The sequence below is a fragment of the Larus michahellis genome, chromosome 10 (assembly GCF_964199755.1).
Source record: "Larus michahellis chromosome 10, bLarMic1.1, whole genome shotgun sequence".
In the NCBI taxonomy this organism is placed as follows: domain Eukaryota; kingdom Metazoa; phylum Chordata; class Aves; order Charadriiformes; family Laridae; genus Larus; species Larus michahellis.
Window position 1 is genome coordinate 22,557,601 of NC_133905.1, and position 19,514 is coordinate 22,577,114.

A 19,514-nucleotide genomic window follows, 5' to 3' on the forward strand; every position below is an offset into this window, starting at 1 on the left:
GTTATTACAGTGCTGAGAAGTTCCACAATCTCTTCCGTTACATTTTGGGACATAGGAAATTTTAAAAAATACATGCTGAAATTGTTTAACAAAAAAGAAAAAAAAAAGCTTTTTTGGAAGGTAGAAAGAAACATTTAAAAAGTTAAAAGTAGACGACTGAGATTATATGCAATATACAAACAGAATTATCTTAATTCTTGAACTATTTTATGGTTGGGGGCATTCTTTTGTTTGTTTATTTGTTTTGTTTTTTTAAAAAAAGTAGTCTCTACTGGTCTGTAGTTGTTTTGAGATAGCTCAGGAGATTATAAAATAAGCACACCTTATATTAATAGTAACCATTATAGCATCCTGCACTTCTATGCACATTCCAACATTACATGGGTATGCCAGTTGGGTATTACCAAGGCAAACCATAAAATTACAATTTTTAAACCAGTGCAATGTGTAAACGTTATTCCCCCCTTACAGGTTAGGGATGGGGGGAAGAAAGCTTGATTTCCACAGATGCTCAGCACTGTAAACACAACGTGAAAGTACTGAGTCCTCCAGCAACTCAAAGTCCCTGGAATTCAGGTTGCCTAGCCTAAAATCAGCCAAGAAACCTGTGAGAGATACACAATCAGAAACGCAGCCAGTCTAATCCTCCATGCTCTGCTCTAGAGACCAAATCATTCTTCTCACGTACTAATGGCCACAATGGGACTTCACACCTTCCACATCTTTCTGTAAACCTACCGATCACGTAACTGAGTATGGAGTAAGTTGTAAAATATCCAAAATTCTATCGGAACCCATAAAACTCAGCTTTAACTGCATGAAAATTAGTCTGTCTTCTGATATTTTTATGTCAAATAAGAATTTCAGAGCCTGGGACAAATAAATTCAGTTCTTCCTTGACTATAGCTCAAGAATGTGTAATAAAAATGACATATTTTTCTTTTGAGAAAAATAAAGCACTAAATAATTTTGACATATTCACATTTTGGAACAGTTGGTTGCCACATGCTTTTTATTCCACGGAAGGAACTGTCAATCCACAATGAACACTACTACCTTTAAAATCAAGAGACGCTCATGCCCATCCTTTTTGCAATTATGATTTAAGCTATCATGGCAAATGCATGGAAGAACAACCATCAGGAAACAATTCCTGACATTGTTTCTTGACAGAGAAATCTTGCCTTTCCTTATGGTTTACAGCTTGGGAGTCACAATCATTCAGGGTATAAACATTCATTAGATCTAAGACGCTTACGAATTATCATTCTTTTCCAAGAGAGAAATTTAAAGTATTTTCCACAGCTGCCATTTACTACTGTGCTACCTGGTAGAGAGTAATAGAGTGTTTTCTTAAATAGTTTTGTCATATACCTGTGCAACTGAAATGCTGTTCAATCAGATTTCCCCTTCATTGAATAAAAATGTTCAACTTGTTTTTGCAATGTTCATTGGACAATTATCAGCCTTACTGCATAAATATGCAACCAGGCAATTTTCTCATGTTTATCGGAATTATTTCTGTTTAAATGTAGAAAGGAACTCCCTAAAAATCCACTTTCATCATGCCTTCTCCTACAGAAAGACACACATCCATGCACAGTCCCACTACTCTTGTTCCTCCTCCTTTTTGATCCTCTGTTTCATCCACAAAAAGAAGAATTGAGGCAACCTAACTCAGTACTCTGTTTCAGAAGCAATTTAATATGATATAATCACTGGGATGCAGTATCTTGCCAACTGAAAGAGATTTCTTTGTTTTTCTATGCATCCTCTCTCCCATATTAAAACAAAATCAGCCTCACATGCAAGCTATTCACTGAGAAAAGGCAGAAAAGACATGTATAACCTCATTAAAATTACAACAAATAACAAAGCAAATAACAGGTATGTAATTTCTCAAGTCAGTTGCACTGCACAAGACCAAACAGAAACTCTCCATAATTCTCAATTCATTAAAGTTAAAATTAAGTTTAGTTGGGTTTAACAAACTCATTGATAAACCCTGCAGTCTGTGAGTGATTTCTACTTTTCATTATGGAAAAAAGTTATTTTCAGTAATAAGCATGCCAATTGTAGGCATGCCCTGTAGAAACATGAAATGTTTTAATGACCACAAATACTTGTTTATTGCATAAAACCCATAACATGAATTAAATACATGGCAATGTTTGATAGACTGGGATGAAAATTCCTATGGGATGAAAAAAATTAATCAGAAATCACATTTATGGGTACAGATACCCACTGAACTCACATATTCAACAATATGGTAGTTCTCATTCTAATGAAATAAAAACAAAACAACAAAGAAGGATGACGGAAGTATCCTCAAGTCTGAGGTAAGAGTGGTGAAGACTAGTGGCTTGATCTAAAATCCATTGAAGCCAATCAAGAACCAATATTCAACTTCAGCCTGATTTTGGATCAAGGTCCTAGGTCTTTTTAATGTAGGAAATGGACACATGAGTATGAAAGCCTAAACAGAGAACAAAATAATTGAAAGAGCTCATTCTCTACTTATCTGTATGCACATACATATACCCACAAAACACAGGCTATAACTTCAGTTTACAACACCTTTGTTTATTGCAGCATAGCTAAAATCCCTTCTTTAGTTAAAAAAAGGAAAAAGATAAGTAGTGTCTACTACCAAAGACATACATAGTACTGAAATTATGACTATACTGTAAATCATCACTGCAATTAAAAGAACAAATCAGAGCATGTAACACAGGCTATGAACTAAAAAAAAAGATCAAAAAAATATAGTTATAGTTGCTACTATCCCCAGAAGTACTTTCTGAATAGTTGGCATGGTGTTCAGATGTGACTTCTCGTAACTGCCAGGAATCACGTTTAACACTGAAACACAAGGCTACTACCCATGGCAGCCTGTATTACATGGGTATGCCACTTGGGTACTACCGAGGCAAGGCATAAAATAAAAACATACCAGACTTCCCCTGGCTTTTCTTTGGCTAAAAAAATCACACCACCACTCCTTTCCAGTCTTTAGCTATATTAATCAGCTAACAAATCTTAAGACACATCAGTGGTTTTGTGGGATATCAGTATTCTTGTCCGCTAGGGCTTCCTTTATTATATTGGCAATAGTATTTCACAACAACCTCTTTTGCGAGAATTGGAAACTGTATCTTGAGTTACAAAATAATAAAAGAGCATCAGGGACAGACTGTATCTGAATTACGTAGCTCTAGGCAGAATTTAGTAGGGCTTCACTCAATTTCATTCATCAATGTGGTCACACAGGTACACTTGAGCACAAAATGCACAGAAAGCGGTCATTACACACAGACCAGTTTCTTTTTTTTCTAAAGCTTGTTGTATGAAGGGGAAGAAGCAAAGGGGAAGAAAAAAAGAAAGGAACACTAAGTGGGTTACTCCTAGCACAAGTCAACCGTTTCTTTTATAAAACACTTACAATTTTTCCTCTGTCTTCACTCTCCGTTAAAAGTATATATAGCAATCTACAACAGTTTAAATGCTTTCAAATAGTGGTTGCTTAATAGAACAAGGGTAAAAAACAAACAGAAATTAAACATGAACTATGAAAGAGGAACTATTTAAAAGGTTTGAAGTTTCAGTATTGCTACTTCTGGAAGTCCACTGTGAGCTGGGCTTTCTACACATCATTCCCACACCTCTGCACGCACAAGTCAGAGCAAGGGACTAAAGAATAAGGGGAGTGCTTACCTGCTTCCGACAGGTCCCGAAGGGAGCTGCTCAGAGCGCTTCTCTTCAGTCCCTCCCCGGTGGCATAGCTGTCATCCAGGCAGGCTCTGTTCAGCGTCCCGTTGCCAGAATCTTTTTTCAGGCTGGAACACTGAGACATGCTTGGCCGCACCACACCCTTCTGTTTTTCTAGCTCAGCTGAAACAAAGAGAATCATTTTGCAATTCATATTTATCGACTACAGTGCAGGACATGGTAACATCACAATTTCTGTGTGTGATCATGTGTTACTGTGAATAATAGATAAGAATTCATTTTGGCACTGTTAAACGCCAGAGAGGAACTTCACCCCTGTACTAACAGCTTCATATTACGACGTACAGGATGGAAGGCTATTCCTCTTTTGGAAAAACAGAAGATAAAATCCCACGTTTAGACAGTCCTGTAACTTCCAGCAAAATATATCAAATTGTACTGTGGCTACCTAATTGAGAGAATACAGGAATATCAACATGGAAATGAAGAAAAATTCAGTGACACTTATTTGAAAGAGAATTGAGAATTTCAGTGATGTAAATTATCCCTAAAATCCTTACTGTAATTTATACTACAAATTACAAATCCATCTCTCCTCTGTCCATTGCTATTTCCAGTTTGTCCAGGCTAAATTTCCACCATAGCTACACTTCAGTAAATGACAGTCGATGAACTCAGCTGGGGCTTAAGATATCATTGGGTTTTTCTCCTCTTTCTAGAATCAAAGCCATGAAAAAAGCCCACATTATTTTGAACTTTTAAGGAGTTTTAATGAGTTATACACATATTTGAGATTTTCTTATTTTCATTAGCTTGAAAATGCTCTATTATATGTACCTTGGTACTTACACTCTATTCTGTGCTTTTCCATTTCTTGAACCTCTGCAATTGACTCCCTCAAGTCATCTGTAAACTTCTTCCTGTCCTGAGGATTTGGTGCATTGAAATTTATTAGTACTTTGATATCTGCTCCCGGAACAGCTGACGTGAGCCGAATACCGTTGGGATAATCTGGAAGAAAGAGTCAAGAAGAACTGAGCTCTGATTATTCCAATTACTTTTCTTTTTATGAAAAAAAAAACAACAACCCCGAAACTGAAGGCTTTTTACTAATATTACCATATATGGGACAAAGTCAGAGAAATAAAAGTCTGAAGGCACAGAATTAGAATGATAATCTCTAAGATACATTGGAACTGCTTACATGTCAAGATGGCTAATAAATATTGAAAGATAGTCTTTATGCAGCTGTTACCCTTAAGGTACAATATAAAAGAAAAATCCCAGAAAGAAAACTCAAAAAAGTAAAGGGGATAATCTTTATTTCATGGAAGAAATCCCATTACTTACCTCAGTTGTGACCAAAGTTTTGCTGAGTACTTGAATACATCTCAAGTACTAGAAACTGTCTTACAATTCTAACTTAACATTTGCAGGAAGACAAACACGCTATCATGTACAGCTTTTAGTGCTTCCTATTAAGTTGTGTTCTCTCTACTTTCCCTTTTTTTTTTTTTTAAAGTTAAAATTATCTGTGAAATTACATACTGAGGAAGTAAAAAGCATGGGTTCCCCCCTCCTCTTTTGGCCCATATTATGGACATCTCCACAATAAAAGGCAGATTTTTCAGCAAACTGTCTTTGCCTTTTTTCTAGTTGCACATCTGAGAATGCAAATTTTAACAACTGGTCAAAAAGATCTCCTGGTTGAGATATAAGGTTTGTTTACAGACAGAAAGCTTACAATGGAGATATGTTCTGCTGTAGAAAACAGAATCAGCCTTTGCTTGAAGCACAGACCTGTAGAAATGGGGTGTCAGAAAAACTCAAAATGTGTGTTTTAATTCACAGGGTTTTCTTTTATTCAGCTGCCTGACCTCATTGGTTTGATAAAGCTCTCAAATATTTATTTAAGTATTCAACCTGAAGCTTAAGTGCTCCCGTGTACAAAATATTAATTTCCTCAAGAACCAGCAGATGACGTAAGGCAGTCTCTTCCCTCAAAGCCATTGGGTTTCAACAAGACAAAATACTGAGAAACAAATGCAAATGCTATGCTTTTTTAAAAGAATATCTTAACTTCCAAATCAGAGTTGCAACTAAAAGTGAAGCAAGTCCATTTCCCATTCTCAGGTGAAAAAAGGTGCCAACTACTGCAAGCCTTCAAGGGTATGGAGGGGAAGGGGCTTCTGCCAGGCTCTGATAGCACATCTTGCAAAGAAGTAACGTATAGCTGATCTGCTTCTCCTGACCGCAGGACAACTGTGTCTACCTTCAATGAAATAAAACAGCTGCCTCAAGTTGGGGGCAGCTGCTGTCGTTCAGAACAGAGCCAAATGGCCAACAGCACAGGAGCCTGGGGCCAGGCAAGCTAAGAGGTGGAGAGCAAGGTGTAACACCAGGAACTGCTCTCAACGCTGAAACTGGATATGCAAACAGCTCTAGAAAGTACACCACAAATATTTTATTACCAGAAATACTTCTCTACATCACATTGATTAAGCATCAGGAAACACATAAGTATTTACTGGTTTCAGATACACTGTCTCTGAAGTGACCTGCATACCCATTATATTTTGTCAGTGATTTTGACAGAAAATGTAAAATATACTTTCCTTATGGTCTATTTATTTACTAGAGATACATGGAATTTATTTTCCCTTTTGGAGCTCATCTGTCCCTCAACATAATTGACTTCTACCGTTAGAAGTCAATTGTTCTACCATCAACACCAATCATACTGTTCAACCTCACCAGCAGCCAAATCAATATTTTTGTTGCTTCTGCTTTGGTGACACGAAGTTTTATTCTCTTGAAACCAGCCGATTCTGACAGCTGCTACACACAGATTTACTGAATGGCACGGTGGCTCTGGCCAAAATACCCTAAAGCTTGCTGGGGACAGGGGAAACCAAGAATATCAATTTTACAAACCATGAGGGAAGAATACTTCTCTTTCCCAACTGGAAAATACTGCATTCCACCTAACAGGCACTGATATTAGACATGCAGTCAGCTCATGGTAGTGAATCCACCTTAGGAGCCCACCTACATCTACTAAAGCCTCTCAGTTAAGATGAGAATCCAACCCTTTACTCCTACTTTCACTACAGATATTTTTAAGTTTACTTGAGTGAAATGTTCCTACTTAGCATGCTTATGATATATTTGTTTTTTAAATTTATTAGACTTAACATCAGAGGAATTATATATTCTTCTATTTTTAGTAGAATCCAGGATAGAAATATTTGGCCTTCCTCTCTAAAAATGAATTTTATATAATGTGTGCACATTGTAGAGTATAAACTCTACAAAATCTTCCCTTTTGAAATCTCTAGGTGCTTTGACTGAATAACAGTGACTTCTTTTGAGTGAGATGAGCATTGGAGCACATTCTGAAGGACAAGTGAAAACTAAGAGCCTTCCACAACAGAAAGGCCCAGAAACTACTGAATGTCACACTGAACTGTATCCAATTTATCGTGAAGGTTTAAAATCAGGAGATTAGCAAACTATTTTCCTTTTGTTGGATTTTTGTCTGCTAGAACTAAGCTTGACAAGCATTAAAGATAAAAAGAATATTGGACTGATGCAGATTACAACTGACATAAACAAAAGGTGTCAGAAAAAACAAACTTTAATCTAGACTCTGTATTTGTATTTGAATGAATATACATTACCTAGGCCCAAAGTTAAGATATAAATCAGGCAAACAAATTAAATAGTGCTTTGAATTACACATATCATTATAATAGCAATTATTTATTATCATACATTCAGTTCCAGATAACTGTACCAGCAACAGATATATTTGTTTCTTTACAAACAGCAAAGTAGTCACAAACAACACACTTGGCTAGGTTTGGCTTCTGACTACAACCCAACCAAAAAAAAAAAAAAAAAAAAATCTAACAGCGGTCTTGCCATTTCTTACACTGGCACCATCTTGTTTTAAACTTCTAAGTTAAATTCAGAGACATTTTATCCCTAAATTCAGAATCAAGTCCTGTCTATCCCTTTCACTCATACAATTTTTTATTTTATTTTATTTATAAACAATATTGGTCATCTAAAAAGAGAGGAGAGACTTACACTGGTTCTCAAAAAGAAGAACTTGCATTCCATAGAGGGAAAATGACTGTCGAAAACTGTATGTAACCGAGTTCTTCTTCTTTTGAAAAATCTTGGTCACCTGAAAGTTAACAAATAAACAAAGTGAAATATCCCTTTTGCCACATGCGTTTGTGGAAAATCGTTGTTCTTAAGAATTAGCATATGATAAAATATTTTATGCCAAAGCAAGCTATAATGTGCCAGAAAATATGAACTTGTAATTTTTTTCCCTTTTTTCTTTTAATGCAACTGATGTATTTAATCTACTACTACTGAAGAAACAAAGCTAGCTTTGAAGCACTGGCATCTCCTAACAAGAAGGTTTAATATTTTATCCACATACAAAGCCTTTATGTTCTCTGTTCTCCAGAACTCTACTTTTGAGATTCCATAAAAAACCCAAACAACTGCATCCTTATTGTGTACTGCACATGCTAGCCAAAATGTAAATATGTTTACATTATCCTCTTTAAAATACTTAGCTGCTACCACACTTTCCGTCACGCTTTTTTGTCACAGTTTGACTACAGGCAGGACACGCCTATGGACCGCTCCACACAAGTTGAATTCTTATTCCTTATTCTCATGTGCTGTGACCTTCCAAACCTGCTTCACTCCTGTGCGCCTCCAAATGCTGTTGTACACTACCCCATCCAACGATGCCCTAAGACTTGTGCAGTGCCAGTCTCAGTGAAAGCTCGGAGTCTGTGAAACCTTTACTTCATGCTACAATAGAAGTACCATACTACTACTTACCAGCAATTTTGGTTCTCCTGAAGGGTGAATGCAACCACTCACTCTCTTTATAACCAGGAGGTTTATTTTTAGTGTTTTTTTTTCTAATTTTAACTTTGGGCAATGACATTTTACTAGAACTGACAAATTTGGTCCATATTATTCCCAAAGCAGTTTGATAGAACTACTGACACCTGAGTAAGTAATAAAAAACGACAGAAAACTTGCAACCCAAAGATGCAGTGTTCCATCATTTTACACTCAAGCTCACATTTACAACTAGGAGGTTATACTGCAATCAAAAGGATTAATTTTTTAAAAAATAATTACTGCCTGGTTTTAGGGTCTGAAAGTATGTAAAAATTACAAACAGTGAAACTGTACACATGAAGTGTGCCTTTTTCATAACAAAATGTGAAATATTTCGTTTAGTTCTTGGTTCTCAGGTAACAGCCAAACACATTCTGAATAGTGCAACAAATTTTCCTATTTTTAAGACTAAATCAACCAAATCTGTCTCCAAGCTGTCTCTAGTTTTCTATGTCTGTTTTTCAAAGGACTGGGTCAAGTTAAATGCACGCTAAAAAGTAAAGTCAACTGTAAAATATATTTCAACACACCCTATTCCTATTTCAACGAATAAGCATATCTGGTTCATAGAACATCTGGGGAATACAAAGCAGTATGTAATTTTGTTTTTCACAAGGAACTTGAATTCATTATTCACGGAATAAAGAATGTCTCCGTTTACCCACTAGGGAAATGGGTAAACTGGACATAATTCCCGTTCTTTATAGTAAAAGCTATTGCATCGAAGTACTTTCTTACAATAGAGCGTAGTAATCAATAAAAGGCTTCAGTTTAAAACCAAATTATATAGCATGAAGAAAATTAAGAAAATGTAAATCTTACTCATCCCAAGATTGCTGGAATACAGAGTAACAGGTAATAGATACTTAGTTTCAGGAATGTTCGTACCCTGAATTGCCACTGATTTCATGGAGCTAGGCATTTCTGTACACTTCACTAGAAGTCTACCTGCCTGAAAATACATACCACAAGAAGATCATTAAATAAAAATATTTCTCGCTGGTGCAATCCAAGCTTCTGAGGTTTATTTGGATCTGGAACTTCAAACAGCCTACAGTAGCAAACAAGCCTCCGGTGGGGTAGAGAGAGGACCTACAATAATACAAAAGTTCATGGTTAATACAGCAATATTTAGCCAAGAAAAAACATCTTTAATACCTAGAATCTTTTTTTTTTTTTTAATACTTCAAATATTTTTACCTCTAAGCCCATTAGACTTTTTCATCAAAGGACCAACAACAGAAAAATAAAGATTTATATGCCTCAAACTTGCATTCCTGTATATGGATGCCAATGAAAGTTTTACTGGGGATACAGTTCTACTTTGTGAAACGATAAAACCTTGAAAGAACTTAAGATAAGCAAGTGGGATATCAAAGCAAAGGATGTTTGCTTTCCTGAGCATTTTTACATATCTTTATTAGAAGAAAGGATGCAGAGCAACTTTAGCTTTTGTGAGATTAATACACTGATGTTGTAGATTACTTTTTATCAGCCACTGAGTTAATTCAATTTGTTCCGTCCCCAATACCAAGGAAAAGGTGACATCAGGAAAAAGTAAATGCATTTTCTGTCTCGGGTATTTTCTCATGCTGGCAAGAAAACCAAGAATAATTTTCCATTTTCTTATTTGAAATGTCTGCTGAAGGTATCTCCAAAGCTGCTGTTTTCAACCTAGTGAAACTTAATTTCTATCAAATGCAAATGATGGTATCTTGTCAGCAATATTAAAAGAAAACCTTTAAACTCTAAAAATTTGAAGTAGACCTAAATTTCATTTATATACTATATTTCTTTATAAAAGCTGATTCTGCATGGGAATTATGAGATTTACTAGGCAAAGAACAACAGTCTAAGACTGTTAATGCTGCTTCTTCCCTTGTTCCTGGTTGGTTATCAAGTTATTTGGTAAGATTTCAGTTTTTCCACAAAATCCGTTGATAACTATATTAATAACAGACAAAATGCCAATAGCATTTAATTCATCTATGGCATTAGCTTAATTAGCCTCCCTGAACTTGCAAAGAGAACTTATTTAAGAAAAAATCTGCCATGTTCTAAAAGAGCCAGTGTGGTGAAGAATGCTGGAGAAAGCAATGGTTTCTATTTTCAGGCCATTCTGGTAACTGAAGAGCTTTCAGGCGTTCTCAGTGAAAAGCAGCAGGAATAAATGCTGCGTGTTCTCATTCTCTCCTACCTCCAGACTGACTTCACCCAGCACATGGCAGTCGGAGATTTGCTACAGCGAGATAACAAAACCCAAGGGGAGTCACTGAGCCTACGAACTTGCAAACAACCACAGTGAGCTCTGGTATTGAAACTGAACTATAGACAATGTTTTCATTCAGAGCAATAGATGATCCGATAAGATTCCCTTCCACTGTGTTTTATAAAGGTCACATCTTTCAGTTTGTTTTTACAGTCCAGTGGCACTGCTAGACACGCACCCATGAAACAATGACAGGTACTTCACTTTGGAATATGAAGCTAGCTTTGCATGATTTTAATTGTTTACATAGAAAAAGCAACTAATAGAAGACTGAAAAAACAAACAAAAGTTTAAGGTTCCTTTTTCGGATTTTCCTGAGTGAAGGTACTAATGCACAGTGCAATTATAATTGAGGAAAAAAAATCATTAGGATTAAATTTATATAAGGTAATCAGATTTCAGAGCACTACGTGCAGTGGTTTCTTTGTTCAAAACTACTAGCAATAACATAATAATGAATTAACGTAAGCGTAACACTGCAGTAGAAGAATATTTTAGGATTATTACTGAATACGCCTATAACTTAAATCTGGAATCAATATTTTCTATTGTTCATCTACCTTTCAGAAGAACAACTGTTAAATGAACTGGCAATGTCTTTGTAGAGCGTCATTCAATACTGAAATGGACCAGAAAGAATAAACACACCAGGGCCCAGGTGGAAAGGTGCGGCACAGCTGTAATTTTACTTAGTTATTTACTCTTTACTGGCTATCTAATTTCTGCAATGATAACAGCATCTAAAACACATAAAAAGTGTACTAAAACAAGGTCCAGAAAACTCTTGGCAATGAATTAAGTAGTCTCCCTAGGAAATACACTTTTAATAAAATGTTTACACTTCGGAGAGTTATTACTACAACAATAGGAAAATTTTGCTTGAAAGAAACCTAATTTTTTAAAAAACTAAAATGCGATAGAATGCATTATTGCCAGTTTAAGAAAAAGCTGCCAGTTAAAATGACTATAAACTTTGAAAGAGTATGAGAGAAATACGTACGCAACCAAGTCCATGATGCAGAGATCCAATCTACAGTAGAAAGACATATACAAGTTCGTTAAACTTCAGAGAAACACAGTACTGTATCATAGCAAGTAAATACGTCACGGTCTTACTATGACTAAGTGCCTATAAAGTAAAAACAAATATTTCTATCAATAAAGACTGTTGGCTATTTCCTAAATTTTCTTTCGCACAGTTAAAAAGTCTCTCAACAGAAGAATCCTTGAACCTAGGACTCCATTGAGGGCATTGTTTTCTTAATCCCATTTAATTTACAAGGTCAGGATTAGTTTTAGGATTTGAATTGCCACATGCCTGAATAAAAAAAGAACCAGGAAGAAACCCCATCTTCCACAGAAGCCTATACATAAACCTAAATCCCCAAACAATTATGGAAAATAAATTTTGTATGAAAGCATAAGCGACTGCCAAATACTGACTTTATTAAGAAAATTTTGCTTTCTCTCCCCTCTGCTTCTTCCAAGAGATTGCATTAATACTTCCTTACTGGGAAACAGAAGTAAACTGGATTTTCTTTGTTTTGGTGGTCCCTCATTCCCTCGCCCCCATGCCCGCATTGAGGCTTGTCTGAGAAGAGATTACAATTCGAAGCTCTTTAAATGTAACAGGGAGAATCTTGAGATCCATGCTTTTTTCTTAACAAAAAAACCCAAACCACCCAACTCATCAGTCCTGTCAGTAAAGTTCCCCAGAGCTGATAAAAAACCCGATGTAGGACTTCAAAAACATGCAAGTCTAGTCTTTTTTTGGCCGCCTTCTGGGCTGCCTTTGTGACTACGAACATGAAGATTTTCAGAAGATGACTCTAGGACTTGAATTCAAGAAGGCTTAGCATCCATTGTCCCTCTCTACATTAGATACAATTGTCAGCATGTAAAATATTGGTCTTAATATCTCTCTGTTTTCACTCAGCTCCAAAAACAAAGGGAAAAATGCTGTGGCCTTCCTTTTCTCTCTCCTTTTCCAACGGGTGCTTTGAAGATTAATTTATATAGTAAAGTATTTCAAGATTTTTCCCACAACAAAGCAAGAAGTATCTTTGCATGCTCAAACCCAGCACTAGAATCCCTGGGACCTGATCTCCACGTAAGTTCTGAGTCAAAATGACACAATCTCCCCTTACAAATACCAGCTCACAGCAATAGCTGCAAAGGCGAGAAAGATGCTGATGCGGACGTAAGTTCTCCAGTACTCTTGTAAATTATGGAGTCATAACTGATACAGCTCCCTACATAACTGATACATACTCCCTACAACATCACTTTAACAGACACTTCAGTTCTCTCGAAACAAACATGAGAACTGCCTCATGAAAACTCCCTAAAAAGCAGAGATTTCGGTGTAATTTCAGAATTGTAAAGCTTCACAGAGAGAAAAGAGTTTAAGACTCATAATATTATTACTCATAAATACCAGACTGCAACAACAAACTTCACCTGCACTGTGAATCCTCCAAAATTAAAACCAATCTTATACCAGATTATTATTTTGACAGTTTCTGCCTTTTGCCGTTTATCAACCAATTTATACTTCTAAGCAACAACCCTCTGTATTGTTCTATACTCTACATTGCCCTACATCTCCTTAGTAACTGACAGGCAGTGCAAAGTGAACTTACCGGTTTCTTTCCTACTATGAGTTTTTCAACCTTTTGGACTTGGGATACATGATCCTCATTCGTCTTCAGCTCCCGTTTGCGGATTCGTTCATAAATCCCAATCAGCATTTCTCGTGGGATATCCTCACCATCATCCACACCTGCAGAAGCCAACAGTTCCTATTAGCAGCCTGGCTCTGAACAATCTGACAAACACACACTGTTATTTCTCAGCAATGTAGGCTTCTCAGTAAGGAGACACGGACAAATCTTTGTCTCCTCTGCATGGGCAATCTTTGTCTCCTCTGCTAACAGTAACGCCAATGTTGCCGAAGACTGCTGATGTACTCGTTTATACCGTTTTGTTTTATAGCTGCCAGTGCTCTGTCAGCTAGCACCTCCTATGCTGTCCCTGTCCCTACCTTTCCAAAGCAGCAGAAGTTTCATTACTCATTACTGAAACACTGATTTTTGTCCAAAAGCTGGCTGTCCCCAATACGCCAAGACATGGATGGGAATTACACAGGTTTGTTTTTTTTGTTTTAAAACTCTAATCTAAAACTAAGCCATAAAAAGGCTAATTGCCTATGTAAAATATTTTTTTCTTTTATCTGTTTGGTATCAAAGCTCAAATGGGTTATGGCTTCCTCCCAGGAGTATACTACTGGGAAAAAACAGAACAACCATTCCTTTTTGCCTCTGTCCCAATATTACTCAACACTCTGTTTGTAAAATAATTTCCTACATGAGAACCTTATGAACGTTCAGTAAAACTAATTTAACCAATATTTCCTGTATGATTTCAAAACCAATTAATTTACTCTGGAAAAACTAATCAACAAAATAGACTAGTTACAGTATTACTGCATATTTATATGTGTGGTTATCACTGGCATGGCAGTATTCTAACAAATGTCATAGTGTCTTCAATGCTTGGTCCTGAATTTTTAATAGCAGTTGAAGGAGCCAAACTTCAATAAGCGACTTAAAGCCGGATTTCCGGGGGACAGGGAGATGCAATAGCCTTTTGTCTCCCATTCAGAAGCCAAAATACTTTGTTGAATACCCAGTGGAACAACTACTCACACAAAAAATTCTACGATAAAATGCAGTTTCTTTGCAACTAGAAGCAAGCGAAACAGCCTCTGTTCTTTTCCACACCAGCAAGTCCTCCAGAGACCACCACTGCAATACAGCCATATTTAAAGTTAGAGGCAAAGTGGCCTATTGTAAAATAAGAAATAATAATAAGAAATTGCTGGCATTGAGGCTGGAGGTCAGAGACAGTGTACTGTATTTAAAACAACAAACATAACTGTAGTATTATGCTAAGGCCTTTTTAATCTTTGTGGACTTTGCAATAAAATCTCAACACTAACTCAAATTTTGCTAAGCTAAAACATCTGCTAAACATAGATCATTCATTTATGCCTTATATAAATCTAAGGCAATAAAATCACCAAACAGGACTTCCATTTTGAAGATGTGAAATTCCAGAACACCACAAGTATTTTGTTTTTACTAGTACTAAAATGAAAGTACCACATGCACACATGAATACAAACTGCCACGCATCTGAAATGCGCCAATATATTTTTATATATTAAGCAACTTGATTCTGTCTTTCTGCCATTCAGCCCACTTTTAGGCATCACTGAGAAAATGGCTGTGAAACAACAGATCAGTACTTGCTGGTGCCTGCAGTAGCGGGCCTATTCTCCTGCCATGCTGCTACATCCATTGTTGACATACGCAGCGAGACTGTGTGCTAAGTCCTGCTTATCCGGTGCTTAAAAGCAGGGGGAGGAGGAGAGGGTTGCCATGACTGAGCAGGCAATTTTCCTGGCCTTTGCACAAACACACAGTAATGGAACTATAGTAAAAGCTGCTTTTTCCCTGTGGGCACAAACTATCCTAAAGGAGAAAAAGGGATGGGGACTTCAGCCTCATTTTATTTCTCTAACATCTGAGTGCTCTTCTGTGATAAAAGGTAAATGCTGTCTGATCTGTTCTTCCTTGAGTGCCCAGGAACAACGGGAGGTATCAGCTCCCCATGCACAATCTTCCTCCTTAGACCTGCAGGGACTGCTTCCAGTCAGGCAGAGCTGAGCACTGGCCAAGCTGACACTTCATAAACCCCTCTTCTTTTTCAGCAGAAAGAACCAGGATAGAAAGATTTGAGACACAGATTTGAAAAAATACCTCTATTTTTTTGGCAATCTAATTGCAGGCTTAGGTGTGCCATAGCCTGGCAAATAGTTTCTTGATCAGGAAACATACCAATGAAGAAACTAAAATGAAACTGCTGTGCTATTTACTGTGTACAGGAAGGTTCTGGAGTTGGGATTTTTTTTTTTCTCATTGAGAATTTAAATCTTTAGATTATTTCCAATGGTCCTCATCATGGCGTAGCGATTTGTGTTCCTTAATATACACACACATACAGCCTGTATACCTGGCAATACCTAACATACGAGCTTCTAGCAAAGTCATTAATCTGCATCTCTTAAGAACGTGGAAAGCTGCTGTGTTGCTTCGGGTCCCGGGTTTGTACCTCTCTAACAAGAACATGGAGACAATGGCTCCATCTCCTCTGCATGTCTACTCAACAAGAAGTGTATGCTTTTGAAACTAGGGAGGGAAAGAAATTTCCCTTTTGAATGAAACTCTAAAATGTATAAGAGACTTGACTTGTTTAATTTTTTCAGAATTAATATCTGATATCCCTTGTAACACATTGGTTGCTACAGAGAAACCACAAACCACAAACTACAAAGAGAGCATCTCTATAAGAATTCATTAGTAAGCTTATGCTGTAGTGTAGGGGTGTAATTCACTACCTATAAATCATATTCCTCCTCTCAGGAATAGTCCACAACGTGCAGTGGCACTATATGAAATTTATATACCTATAAACAAACACACACACACGTATTCTTTGCAACGGAATTTATTTACCTTCATTCACGTGCACAGAAGTTGTTGTCTGTCTTTATGAGCTGCCCTGTGACTTTGTGAAGGGTGTTAAGTGTGGCAAATTCCAATTATATCTAAAAAATTGAGGTACTGAAGAATTCTGAATACAAGGTAATGGTCAGTTTTCAGCTACACTGAAAGAACTGGGAATAAAAGGACCTGACAATACATCCAACTCAAGGCAGACAAGACAAAAACGACAAATTATGATATGCTTAATTTTCATTATTGCAGAAATAACTAAAGCCTGTAAAAACGTCAGTAGTTTTCAAAAGTCAGGTGAAATCAGATTCAAGTGCCCTGTATTTTGTCTTTTTCCGCAGAAGATACATGGTGTCCCTCCAATGGCAGCTACAGGGAAGAGTTTTCATGACCATCGTGGTTAGAGTTTGCTTACCCCTTAGATTCTTGACAAAATCTTCTAGCTTCATTTTGCGTTCTGGTTTCACATTTGGGCTGTACATATCTGTGTTTAACAGTATAATGGCAAAAGCTAGAATGAAGATGGTATCAGGATTTCTAAATTGTCTCACAACACCTGGATTGCAGATACAGTATCGTTGGCTGTAAAAAAGCAAAGAGGGGAAGCTGTCAGAGCTATGAACTCTAATCCCACCAAATAAACCAACTGCTGCTACATTCCAGAGGCTGAGCAAACTATTATTTGCGTTCCATACATATATTTAGTTTTCCATCCACATATTTGCAAAAGCCAATCCTAGAATGTGGAAGGCTTTTGTTTTCTACTACCACAATAACTTCACTTCTTAGAACAGATTCTGAGCTACAGTAACTTCAGTATTTCTTTTTTTTTTCCAGTGAGTAATAGTTATTGACACCAGGTAAAAATACAGCATTGATGTTAGCTTACTGCCGCATGATGATTTACATCTCATCCTGCCCTGGAGAAAGTACGCTTGTGTTAGTATTAATAAGTTACGGCTCTTTATTCCACTATTGTTGGAATGTTTAATGAAAGGTTGAGAGCATATATACTCTAAAATGTGAATGGTCTTAAAATTCCACTCATACAAACTATTACATACAAATTGTTAGAGACATTCAAAAATCCTTGTATTTGTTTTCAACTGATGTCAGAAAGAACTTTTAATTGATAAACCTTGCTACGTTAATACAAATGACATATGTGAACAGCACCAGCAAACAAAATTTCCTATTTCATACTTAGCAAAACCACCACAAGTGACAGGCTGTATTTGAAACCGTACGTAGCTCACAAAGACAGTGCAAATAAGCAGGGAAATAACTTAAGATACACTCAGCTTCCCCAGTTCGACTGTTAGACAACAGGAGGTTTCTGGTGACTGAATAATTTATTTCGGTGTCATACCTAAAAGCTTCAATGAGCCGTTCTACTTTCTGGGCTTCTCCTTGAACACGGATATGAGCCTGAAATTTCCTGAGTGCTTCATCCAGTTCCATTGTTGAGAAGTCCATCTCATCCACAACACAGCTAGGATAAAAACATATTGCCATTGTGTCTTTTAATTTCTAACAACACAGTACCAAAGGTAAGATTTTGAGACCAGAAGAACCTTTCTATTTTCCATCTCTTGGAGAGATTCATGGAGTTTTCTGAAACATTCAGCAGCAATTGCAATAATTGTAGGTAAGCTGTGAAGGAAGGATTGCAAATAATAGATCAATGAGAATGCGTACATGTAAGCAGGCCCTTTTTTCCTTTTTTAACAGAGGAGCTGCTGGAATGACAAATGTCTGACTAGTGTAAGTGACATACCATTGCCAAGAGTAATTATAGGCTTTGTGCTTCCAGGCTAATCAATTATCACAATGTCTATAATAATAAATAGTTTATACTGCTCAAAATATCAAATCTCAAACAGCCTGCAGCAAGCACAATAATCTGCTCTGTGTCTAGGAACATTCTTACATATGGAGAAAAAAAAAATTAATCTTGTTTGGCTAGTCTCTTACTATTACTGTAATTCCTCTCTCCCCGTCATTTGCTGTGTCTTTCAGTTAACATTTCTGGAGAAATAATTACTTTCTTGCTCCAAAAATACAGTGCTGGCAAAAAATAAAAAGAGGAACCAGTTTAATATAATCAACAATGTGAACTATGTCTTTCCAATACTTTGTTTAGAGACTACTGTAAAATCAGAAGCTTATAAATTTCCTTTCTTTAAACTTAGCTTTTAGTTTTTAAATAACCAGACATGAATCACTGCAATTAACAGCACTGTAATGCAGAAACCACAGAAAGAAAGCACAATCCAGTTTTAAAAGCCTTTTCTTAAATGTATAGGTATACAATGATAAATTAGAGTAGCTCACATTTTTCTTCTAGTAACATTGTAGCTAACATAGATTAATACCAAAGCAATTTATTCACTTTGCCTTGAATATTTTTCCTTTTATGCAGAAGCGCAAGGAAAGAAACAAACAAACCTGGCGTTTCTCACGCCCTTTCCAATCCACACCTAAAAACCTATTATCAGTTCTGCAATAATGTTCACAGACTTCCCACCTACTGTAAGTTCTGTAACACTTTCAAAAGCTTTTTTCTCCTTCAAAGGTGTAAGGCACATGTGCAGACAAGCTGGAGTTAAAATGAAGTAATTAGAGCAATTAATGACCTCCAGAAACATGCTGGCCAACAACATAATGGGGAGGGGTCTTTAGCAATCTTTTATGCGATCTATGGAGACAGCAGATACACCAGCATGGTCAATGTTCTTAACTGGAACTAGTATTTTGCTGCAAATGTTTCAAAACAGTAAACAAAACTTTTCTAGTGGCTCTGTAATGAGAAAAAAGGGAGTAAGTTACTTTGTCTAGGTCTATACAGCAAATGGCATCATGAAAATAACTAAGATCAGACATACTTGTTTACCTTTTTTTTTAAACAATGGTTAACAAAATTATAATTCTTGATAATAATATCATGATCATAATGATAAAGAGAACATGATTAAATGTTGACTTTAGTCACTGCA

General features: G+C 36.6%; 1 protein-coding gene across 18 annotated transcripts in view; it reads right to left on the reverse strand.

Moving 5' to 3' along the window:
- IQSEC1 (IQ motif and Sec7 domain ArfGEF 1) overlaps window positions 1-19,514 on the reverse strand; it is a 352,209-nt gene that overhangs the window by 9,896 nt on the left and 322,799 nt on the right. For 9 of the 18 annotated variants that reach the window (XM_074603167.1, XM_074603176.1, XM_074603166.1 and 6 more), the window contains 8 exons: window positions 17,888-18,010; window positions 16,934-17,100; window positions 13,582-13,721; window positions 11,940-11,969; window positions 9,637-9,762; window positions 7,825-7,924; window positions 4,570-4,743; window positions 3,718-3,894 (listed from right to left, as the gene is read on the reverse strand). In XM_074603167.1, the coding sequence (XP_074459268.1) occupies window positions 3,718-3,894; window positions 4,570-4,743; window positions 7,825-7,924; window positions 9,637-9,762; window positions 11,940-11,969; window positions 13,582-13,721; window positions 16,934-17,100; window positions 17,888-18,010 (1,037 nt within the window). The remainder of the gene's footprint in view (window positions 1-3,717; window positions 3,895-4,569; window positions 4,744-7,824; window positions 7,925-9,636; window positions 9,763-11,939; window positions 11,970-13,581; window positions 13,722-16,933; window positions 17,101-17,887; window positions 18,011-19,514) is intronic. The other 9 variants (XM_074603180.1, XM_074603177.1, XM_074603165.1 and 6 more) reach the window with 1 other exon arrangement.